This window comes from Uloborus diversus, chromosome 5 (assembly GCF_026930045.1).
Source record: "Uloborus diversus isolate 005 chromosome 5, Udiv.v.3.1, whole genome shotgun sequence".
NCBI classification, from domain to species: domain Eukaryota; kingdom Metazoa; phylum Arthropoda; class Arachnida; order Araneae; family Uloboridae; genus Uloborus; species Uloborus diversus.
Window position 1 is genome coordinate 15,641,165 of NC_072735.1, and position 11,744 is coordinate 15,652,908.

Sequence of the window (11,744 nt, forward strand, 5' to 3'; positions counted from 1 at the left end):
CATTATTTGACGAATCAGTTTGTCCCTGCAAGCTCCATCCAAAAATTGTTTCTACAGCAACGAGCCTTTTATCGAGACGTTGAATTCGACCGGTAACTACATCGTAATAATAATCCGCGCCAATTAAAATCTCTATTTCCTTCAAATCAAATTCATAGGAGTCCGCGAGCTGTAATTTTTTCAAGTGTTTATATTTACTGATGATATTTTTATCAGGTGTTGACAAATGTGTTGCAGAAATTTTATCGATTTCAATTGCTTCGATTTCAATATTTAAATTTGGATCATCTCTATTTTTTAATTTTATGTTAACAACGTTAAAAGTTTTGGGTTGTGTTTCTTTAGAGCCAAAAGTACTAAGTGAAAGTTTCTCTTTCCGAACTGTAGGCAATTTCAGTTTTCTACTAAGGTTTTGGGATAAAAATGTACGTTGAGATCCTCCATCCAGGAAAAGACGACAGGTCTGCTCAGTTTGTTTACCCTGAACAACTGCAGTGCAAGTTTGAAGCAGAACGCGATGATTATTTATTTTCGCTCTAGTTTTAAAAACGGCCGAAGCCACAGATTCACTTTCCAATTTCTGTTTTTCTTTTTTATAGCACAACGCAATGTTATGTCGTTTCCCTTCGCAAATCGAACACTGATCATTTTTATTTTTGCACATCTGCATAATATGAGAACGTTGTAAACAAATGTAACATCGACCTTGACTCTTCAATATTTCGCGGCGTCTATCCACACTAAGGGAACAATCCGCTGGCTTATGCTAACCTTGACAAAACAAACAGATCATTTCATTTTCGACAGATGCAGCAGTCATAAATTCAGCGGTTGAAAAGTTTTTTCCTTTATTTTTTCTCGGATCTTTTCGACATGAGTTCGAATAATTTTGCCGAAATTTATTTTCGTTTCTTTCTTTTTTAAATTTGTTGCTATTTTCTTCTGCGTTATTCCTACCAGATGTGAAAGATTCGACCTCGGGATGATTTATGCTTGCATTTGCACATTCTAATGCACATAGTTGCGCAGCCAAAAATTCAGTTAAATCTTTGATATTATAATCGCAACTCGTGAATTTTTTCTTGAAATCAAAAACTAGGTCATGTGGAAATAATTTCAAGAGCATTGGGCACATCATGGCACTATAATTCTCAGAACAAATCCCCAGCGATTCTAAACTTCTTATTTGTGTCTGAAAATTATCATACAGCTTCCGAAAAGCTTTAGTATCATCACTGCGTTTTAAAGACGGTAGATTCATTAGGTTATTCATATGCGCATTTATCAAAATGTCTTTTCGCGCGAAACGATCACTCAATAATTTTACGGCTTTGCCGTAATTTTCTGCCGAAATAGAGAATCCTTCTATAGTTCCTAACGCTGTTCTCCCAAGATGAGCTTTTAAGTAATTAAATTTGTCGATTTCGTCCAAATGTTCATTAGCGTGAATTGCTGTTTCGAAAGAATTCCAAAACGTTAGCCATTGACTTACGTCACCATAAAATTTTGGAATTGTTATTTTTGGTAGCTTAACAGTTCCACGGTAGCGAAAATCCGTTCTTAATTCCTCGTTATGTACGGGTGCTACTTCTGTTTTTGACACTTTATTAGCGCTACTGTCTAGCATACGCAAAAACTTATTTCCCCTAAATTTCCACATGACAACCTTTTCACGATATTCTTCAATAGACGGAAATTCCTTTACGAAATCCTCACTACTAAAAAAACTTTCCAGTTCATCATCTACCACTTTCAACGATTTCCATTTATCATCTAATTGTTCGAGTAACTCTTCAATTTCATTCTCATTGGCTGCCGTTTCACGAAGTTCTGTTTCTAATTTATTTATACACTTCGTGACCGATGCCCTCAAAACACCCCTTTTAGCCTTTAGTGTAGCTATTCCTTCAGCCATTGTTGTGATTCAAAATTCAATTAATTATCAAGTATATTTTCAAATTAAGTGCAACAAATATCATTCATTTTTCTTCTAAAATGCTATTATTTCAAACATTTCAAACTGTTATTCAAGCGGCAGGGTGCCAAATATTGGTGAATCAAAATGTATTCGAAATCAAAATCTTCTTACCTTCATTTATCTTCTAAAAGTTTCAGGCCGATTTGCACATTATGGAAATGTTCGACAGGTTCGATAGTGCAATTGTGGTTCAGTGGATAATGTTCGATAGTCGATAACAGCACAATTAGAATTTTATTCACGGACACAAACATTACACAACATAAAATATCATTTGAGTGTATAGATGCACAAATCTTATTTCGATCTTCCTCGTTCGAGGCCAACTGTTCGAATGACAATAAAACTTACTCCAGCGCCCTCTTCAGGCAAACTTACCGAGATTTTCCACACCACTATACCATAGCCAAAAAGTTTTGATTTTATGGAGAGAAAAAAAGATGATATAAAAAAAAGTGAAACAAAATTGATTTAACTTAAAATCTAGCTTGAAATCAAAATTGATCCAAACTGCCAATAAGGATTTTTTATAAACATCTAATGAAACATAAAATAAAACTAATGATTCTAAAAAACAAACAAAAAAATCACTTTTCAAAACTGCTATATTTGCTTTAAGATTAATAATGTCCGCATCAAATGTGATTAGTAAGAGACACTTTTCTTAAAATGCATTTCTTCCTCCTGCTTCCCTCATCAATCGTGATTCATGTTCTTTTTTTTTTTTTTTTTTTTTGAATGAAGTTCCTATAAATGATGTATTAAAATATCTTTGTTGAATCACTTACTTAACTTATTTTTATGTGCTTTTATTAAGCATGTTTCTGTCTTTGTAATTTGGCTGTTATCTCCGAATAGATTCTGTATCTTTTTTACTCAGTTGCACTGCAGTCGAGTTATACTAAATACTTTTATTCCTCAATAAAGTGTCTGTATCAATGATAAGATTTGAGTTAAAAAATTGTCAGTTCTTGAATTGCAGTAAGTGTTTATATTTTTAATTTTATTTAATGGAGAAAATCTTTACATCTTTTCTACAGGAGAAATCATTTTTAAAAACTACAAATTTAAATACTCTAATGAAGAAAATAGGCATAGAGAAAAGTCGGCTGGTTGCTAATGAAAAAGAAATTGCAGCTTTGTCTTATTCTGCAATATCAGAGAGGTTGAATGTGGAAGATGATGAAACCATACAAACAAACCGTAAAGTAATGTTATTTTAATTTATTTTATTTCTTTTTAAAGTTATTTTATTTAAAAAAAAGTTGTTACATTTATTTATTTATTTATTTATTTTTTTTTTTGAGATGTTTAATGTCACTAGTCTATGTGTTATATGTGGTGATTTAGGAATATGATTCTTATGGTTAAACTTTCCCTCTATTTTCAGGTTGGGATACTTGTTGCATAATTATTCCTATTTTTGTGTGCAATCTGCAGGGTTTGTTGATTTAAAACCGTTTACCCGCCAATGTTCCAAAAATGGAACATCATATTTAACTGAAAATTTTCCCAAGAAATAACGTTAAAATAAACAAGTTTTTTTTAACACAGTTTAGTCTTATTTCGAAGTATTTTTTGATTTCCTGCTTGATTGTTGATATATTTTCAATTATTTATTGCGATTTTTCAAAGATGAGTGTGTTTTTTAGCTTTTTGCAACTTTTTCTTATAAAATTTACCAAAAATTGGCTTTTTCAGAAAATGTGATGATAGCTATTATAGTTGTGAAAAATACTTCAATGTATGATTTTAAAATGCTTGTAGAAATGTACAATGATATTTCCAAATGGTGTACCTTTTCAAAATAGCCTGTTCCAATTTTGGAACACTGACGCTTTTAGGGAGTTAAATTTCCAAGAAGTAAATCGTTCGATTTCAAAGGGGAAATTTCATTTTTCGTAATATGTTTCTTTTTTCTTCTCATTTTGAATGTACTCTGATGTAGATGTTGGCAAAACCAAGTAAGTTTATATTTTGAAAGGATATGACGTCGTTAGCAAAGAAAATAATAACAGTCTACTGTTTGACAGACTATATGGCTCCAAATCCACACCTGCTTGGACTGCTGCATTGTCACGTGATAATAAAAAATAATATTAATGAGCGTTTTATTCTTCATATTTTAAATGCAGTTCAATAATTCGCTAGCTTTGTTTTTGAGAGAAACGAAATTCTGTTTGACGTATACCAACAGTTCATAAATGTTAAAAAATGTCTTCAAGATTTCTTTCTGTAGAACAAGCTGTGGCTTATTTAGAGACATTGTCAGATTCGGATTTGTCAGATGTAGATATATGCCAATTGCCCCCTGATGAACCAGGCAATATCACTCAGGAAGAAGATATTCTAGAAGACGAGTTACAACCTATTACACCAATTGATGTATGTGGACATTTTTTCCGCCAACTCTCGTGAAAATTTAACAAAAAAATCGGAGGAAGAACAAAGTCTGAAATCATTAGACAATAAAAGTAAAAAGCGAATGAAAACGGAAAAAAAAAGTAGGAATTATCAGGAAATAAAAGTAGAAAAAGAATGAAAATGGATTTAACTTGGGAGAAGAAAGCTAATTTTCGGAAACTGATTTCGTCAGAAAGTATTGAACCACTTCGACACGCATTTCCGAATATAGTGGATTCATCTCCAATTGATTTATTTTTTAAAATTTTACCTTTGCAGTATGATGAACACTTAGCAAATATGACAAACTTGTATGCATTGCAAAACGGAGAATCAATAGATGTTGACAGAGATGAAATCCTACAATTTTTTGGTTTGCTGCTATTGAGTGGGTACCATTCCGTTCCTTATAAAGATATGTATTGGAGCAGTGCAGAAGATACATCTGTGCCAATTGTACCAACAGTCATACCTCGAAATCGTTTTCGAAAAATAAAAAACAAGTTTCATTTGTTGGACAACCATGAATTAAAACAAAATGACAAACTTGGAAAAGTATACCCTATTTACGAAGAATTGTGTAAAAACCTTCAACAATTTGGTGTATTTCATGAAAAATTGAGTATAGATGAATCTATGGCTCCCTACTACGGTCGGCATTCATGTAAAAGGGTTATTAGAGGAATACCAATAAGACTCGGCTTCAAAATTTGGATGCTGTGCTCTTCAAGTGGATACCCATATTCCATGAAGATTTATTCAGGCAAAACAGAAGGATCCCCTGATGTGCAATTAGGATCCAGAGTTGTAAATGATCTATTATCAAATTTGACTGACACGTCTAAGCATGAAGTATACTTTGATAACTTTTTTACATCATATGACTTAATTTCTCAGCTATCAAAAAAAGGTGTATGAGCAACAGGAACAATTCGTGAAAACCGAACTGGCCATTGTCCACTGAAATCCAAAAAAACCCTTTCTAAAGAAGATCGAGGAAATTTTGACTATCGATCTGATGGATCAATGTACATGTGCAGCTGGAATGATAATGCAGTGGTTACAGTAGCATCTAATTGTTATACACATGAGCCACTTGCATCTGTAAAACGTTACTCAAATGCGCAGAAATGCAAGATAGATGTGCCACAACCTCATCTTATCAAGAGATACATTGAAGGAATGAGGGGTGTGGACGACTTGGATAAACTTTTAGGGAGCTACAGACCTCATTTGAGGAGTAAAAAATGATGGTGGAATCTTTTTAGTAATGCTCAGAATATTTCAGTTGTAGCTAGTTGGTTACTTCATTGTGAGGTACACGAAGTCAAGATGAAGCATTTAGAGTTCCGAAGAGAAATAACAACTCGCCTCCTAAGAAGAAAAGTACGAGTGGAAAGTCATCCAGGGCCTCGTTGTCATTTACATAAACAATCAAGAATGTCTGACGGACATTATATTCTATCTGCATCCCAAGGACGTTGTGCGGTGTGCAAAAAAAAATACGACTAAGAAATGTTTTCATTGCGGCAAACGACTTCACCAGCAATGCTTCCTTTCATATCATGGGCATTAGATATTTCTGTATTGGATTTTATGAATTCTGGTATTTACATAAATGCAATTTAGAATATTATTTTTTCCGTAATAATGTATGCTAAGATAAAAACCGCATTCAAAACCTCTTAGTTTAAAAAAATTCTCTGAAAAAAAAAATCATGCAAAGCGCCAATGTTCCAAAAATGGAACACACTGAAAAACATAGTAAAAAAATTTTTTCTGGAAATTTTATTTTATTTCTGTATTTACTAGACATAAATAGACACAATTTCAAAAAATTACACAAATTTGATCTTCCGTCAATAGTTCGGCGGTTAAACGGTTTAAATCAAGTAATTTAAGAAAATCATTGATTTAAATCAATTGATTTGAATCAAGTGATTTTTAAAGAAAACCATTAATTAAAATCAGTTGATTTTATTGTTATAAATTAATTTTGCATTTTTAGAATGCACTAGCTGTTGTACTTGACTTCGCCCGGAGTTTAAATGCAGCACGTCCAGCCAGGATCTAAATTGTAGCATTTTTAAAGCAGTAAGCCAATAAAATTGGTTTTCAAAGTCCACAATTCCTTTATACAAATGAAACAGCTGAATAGAAGTTATTTTTTTGTTGACAGCATATCATAATTAAATCATAGTTATTAATGCACATCAGAAACAACTAAATTTGTACTTTAAGTAAGATTATAGCCTGAAATGGATAAATTTTGTACTATTTTATTTGAAAGTTTTTCGTGTTTAACATGAGTCAAAAATTTAATGAGTTCTATAATACATGTATGTAGGCATTGAAATATGCCAATAAATCTATTTTGCACCAACATCAGGCGCGATGTTTCTACGTTGTCACAAGCATGTATTAAACTTATTTTATTGGTATTAAAATAAGAACAGAAAGTCCCGAAATCCCGTAATTAGCATTATTAATCCTCAAAAACACAAAAAGTTATTAAATGTTCCACTAAAATTTAAAACGATTCACCAAATGGCGTGGTAATAGTAACATAGTCTTAACAAGATTGCAGATAAATAATGGATTTGACCAATTTTGTTGTATTTTAATAGAACTTATACATTATTTGTCTGGCGGATTATTTTTAAAATTTAACGTAACTTTCAATAATTTTTTCTGGATTTTTTCCTGAAGTCAAATTTCCACATTTTATTGTAACAGCTTTACACCAAAATTTTTGAACAGTCACCCTGACCATGTCACCATAACTCTACCAGCCAAATGAATAAAATTTCATTTGGCTCATTCCATTTTATGAAATGAAATGTTTTATTTAAGACGTTAAACATCATTTAAAGCTTCATGAAAATGTAAAATGAGCCGCCAACCCGCGTTTCCAGGCTATGATAATTTGCGCTGTGTTCTTTTGGCATCACTGAATGGCATTTCATCACTTGTGATATTTTGTAAGTTGTGATTCTTTGTCGAAAAACAAGAAGATAGATTTTGCTTTAAAAACTTAGTGTCGTTATTCTGACTTCTCACCTCCGTGAACTTGAATTTCAGGGATGTAAATTAATGTAAAAAAAGAAGTGAACATGTTTTCATATGCTTAACATGTGCAGAGTGTAGCAACGAAGAAAAAAAAAAAAATTCCCTGAAAACTTATCTATTAGGCCTATATTAATGGAAAATTCCTCACCTCCGTGATAGATCTTATCAATGTGTCATTATTTCTGAGGTGAAAATAAATGATGGAGGCGAAATACATCAATAATAGACTTTCTATCAAAATTATAAATTGCCAGTATATCCTAAAATTTACTAAATACTGTTTTTAACACGTATTTAAAACTACTAATTAAGCCGTACTTTAATTAAAAGAGCTTAATGTTATATTCCCACTAATCATTAAAATAGCTGATTGTTTTCACAATTAACAAAATTGCTACTTAATTAAATTATATTAAATTGGCCTCAATTTTTAAATATTAAAAGTTTTTTTCTTTTTTTCATTTCCGTGAACAAGGCTTTTTTATTTATGAGTAAAATAATTGGAACTTAGCTGGACCATTGCTTATGGTTACTTCTAGTAGGTAACACTTTCATTTAAGAATGAAAAAAAAAGAAAACAAAAGGTTTCTAAATTGAAAAATATTTGCGTTCAAAAATTACATTTTCAGGAGAATAGCCCATTTATAAATTTTAAATAATTTATTGAATAATTAGAGAACAAATCTTAATTTTAAAAGGAACCTGAAAGGATTCATCTATTATATAACATATATTATATTAAAAATGTAAAGTAATTAATATCTACAAATTTTTGAAGATTAAAAAAAAAACTGTTTTAAACCGAAAAAATCTTGACTTTTATTATTATTATTTTTTTTTTAAATCACGAACCCTGCATGTGTGTCATATCATCTGTTAGCTTTCTTTTTACTTCAATTTGGTAGATTTTCAATAATTGAATCCTTGTGACCAGTTGTTTTGAAATTCCCTCTTGAATAAAATATGAGATGACTCTTCCTCATAGTGCTTTAAATTGAAGATAAAATAAAATTTTGCATACTATTTTATGTTAATAACAAGTAATGTGGTTCAGTGGTTTGGAACGCTCTTTTCCTCCAGATGGTTGATCACACCACAAAAAGAACCACTTTTCCTACACTATATTACAGGAGGTTTTTAAATATTTTTGCTAAAATGTAGGGAGTTTCTGGAGAAATGTGTCAAGTTATCTCTCATCTGTCAGTTTTGATCTCCAGCATGAGAAGAATGTACCACTTCTTTGTACTATTTAAAATAAACTTCCTGTAGTGGCAAATAGTAGGAACCCTGCAGTGCAGTGTACTATTGACAATACTAAGGCATCACTCTATGAAGTTGATATAGAAAAATCTTATCCGAAATAGAGATAAAATACTAATAAGTTTTAAAATAGTTTGATGGTTTGAGAAATTTTTTAAAAATTATGTGTGTAGAAGTGTTTTTTTTATAATTTGTAAAAGTTTCTTTCTCTTTCATTATTAGGTGCCAGCACTGATGAATGAAAGTGATTTGCTAGTCACATCTGATGCTGCTACTCTTGGAAGGGATGAGAAATTTCACTCTGAAACACTTCCTGCAAGGAACTCATTTGAGCATAAAGATCCTGAGGTTGTCTTAAAAGTTTTCTAGGATTTTTGCTTTTTACTTAGTTGCTTGTGTAACAACACATTTCAAAAACCAATTTAAATCATTGAAAAGCAAAGAATGATCATAATTATAATTATTATTTAATTTTTTACTTGAAGCAGTTAGGTTCAGTTTTGAAGACAGTTACTTAATTATTGTACAAAGCATTGAATTGTTTTTAAGGAAATATTTTTTTCTTCTTTGAAATTATTAATCTGTGTATTTTACTAACATGTTCTTTAATTCTATTCCGAGTTCTATTCATTGCATTTGATAATCTTTCTGGTTAATCTGCAGAATGCATTTCCCCCCTAAAGCATTTTTCATATTGCTGAGTATAATTAGACATTTGAATGTGAAATCTTTTATAGATTTAGATTAATCTTTTAGTTACATTATTGTGAACACTAGTCCTGATAAGCAATTTCAATTTGTTGAACTGAAATGCAGTGGAGTCTCGAAAATCCGAGGTAATTGGGGCTCGCTTCACCCCGGATTATAGTTGGAAACTCGGATTATCCGGATTATTCCAGACTTAAAATTTGCGCTACTCGAAAGTCGTAAGTAGGAGCACCTTTTACTTCCTTATGTAAAGAAAATGAACTAGTGTCTTCACAAAAAATTTATCACCCAAACTTCAACATAAATTTCCTTTTAATTACGTATATAGGAATTTTAAACAAAAAATTTTTTCGATATCCGTACACACTTACATGTGCAAGGCGACCAAAGCATAACCCATTTCTCAATTTATTTTTACTATTTACTGTACATACTCAATAAGATTTACAGCAGCAAAATATTTCTATTTTCAGATTTTAATGAAAATCAAATTTTTAGCTACTAAAAATTATAGCTTAAAATATAAATTTTAAGCTATAATTTTTATTTTTTTTTATTTATAAATTTTATTCCGAAGCACCTCGGATTAAGCGGAACCTCGAACTTTCGAGACTCAGATTTTTGGGACTCTACTGTAAATAATTTTTGAGTTGATTTAAATTATACTATAATTCAATCAACTGTGTCATTAATAATATGATTATGAGCCCTAGCTTTAAATTTTTTAAAAATAAATTATCTATTATTAGTTGTGTTTCTTAGTAGAAAGTTATATTTATGTTATGCTTTTATTTCAGTATTTTAATGTTTGTGCATCATGGCAAGATCTAGTTTTAGCGGCACTGCAAAAAAATAAAACTACATTATGTGAGTTACTTCAAGCTGATGGGAAAACTGATAGTAAATCTAGCAGTGACTTATCAAGTGATAGCTCAGCAGAAACAAAATCTGAAGCATCAAAGTTTACGGTCTGAAAGAATTCTATTTTATCGTGTCTTATTGTGAAAATTTTACTTTTGTCTGAGTTTTTTGTATTTAATTTTGACTATTTTTGCCTTTTTTTTCACTTAAAAAAAAGAAAAAAAAATTGCAAACATACTTTGGCTTTTGCAGTGGAATTTTAGTCATCCTAGAGGCAGGAGATTGAAGTATAATTCCTGTCTTTTAATTTTTTCCTCCATTGGTGGTGTACCTATTGAACCGACTAGACCATGTTAACTTGTTGTCCAAAGGCAGCAATTATTTCCTTTGTAAAATAGCCATATTGGTTTTAGAAAATAATCTGTGAAACATTATGACTGAAATCCGTACATGTTTTCTTACAAAAGCATAAACATATGCTAGCAATGTTCAAAAAATAATGTCTTTAAAAGAGGACTTTTTTTCATACTTTCACTGCTAATCAAAATAATAATATAATGGAATGCACATTGTTTTCCATTTTATATGTGAGAAATAAGTCCGCAATTCATAATTTTGTACTCATGAGCACTTCTTTGAATTACTTGTATAAGAACTAAATTGCTTTAAGGCTAGCGTTCAACAGTCAGCATTACAGTGATTGCTTGAATACGTAGAAAGAGAAGATTGTAATTGCAATTTCCCTGCCTTTTGCGTCACTGAGAAAAAGAATATCTTTTAATATCAAATCAGAGATAATTTAGCTAGTGTAGACAAGAGAAAATTATGGCAACCAATATTCAACAGTTTTTAAGATGGAACATTAACAAATAATGTTAAAAATCAAAGATTAAAATAAAGAATTGAAATGGGTCGTTCCACGTCAAATCATCCAGGGGTGGACACCCAAGGTTCTTAAATTTTTATGACACTTCATGAGGTTGTTCTACATGTGGATCCAAAAGGCCGGACCCGTAGTTTCTGACTAGGCTGAAACGGCCTCTCATTCACCCTGGGTAGGTTTACTTTCTGCAGCGAAGAGCGAGAACGGATATTTCTTGTCATATCGCATCAATTATGGACTATGATGAAGAATTAATTCATGATGAATGAGTAGTATTATTCTATAAATTATCTATTTTTATTGCTTTAAAGAACTTTATTGCTTCGAATTTCGTTGATGAAAAACAATAGAAAAAAAAAATAATTACACTAATTGTATGTGGTTGTTAGGTTGTGATGATAATCCCACAGTGACGGTCACACATTTATTATACTCTAGTTTGTATCTGTTAGAGTTCATGCATATATTTTTCCAAAGAGTGATGACTCAAATCACCGTTACAGGGGTCAAAAACAGTGCGTCTATTTATGTTCAATTATTTTCAAAATAGATTTTTTAAGAATAAAATGATGCAAAGTTAAT

The 11,744-nt window shown here is 31.1% G+C and overlaps 1 protein-coding gene across 1 annotated transcript; it reads right to left on the reverse strand.

The window, feature by feature from the left end:
• Positions 1-766: 766 nt before the first annotated feature.
• On the reverse strand, positions 767-1,915 carry LOC129222459 (uncharacterized). The gene has a single exon (XM_054856973.1). The coding sequence runs from the start codon at positions 1,913-1,915 to the stop codon at positions 767-769; it is 1,149 nt and encodes a 382-aa protein (XP_054712948.1).
• Positions 1,916-11,744: the final 9,829 nt, after the last annotated feature.

What these genes read in the sequence shown, in the direction of transcription:
- LOC129222459 (XM_054856973.1), bottom strand. Translation starts at nt 1,915, where the DNA reads ATGGCTGAAGGAATAGCTACACTAAAGGCTAAAAGGGGTGTTTTGAGG.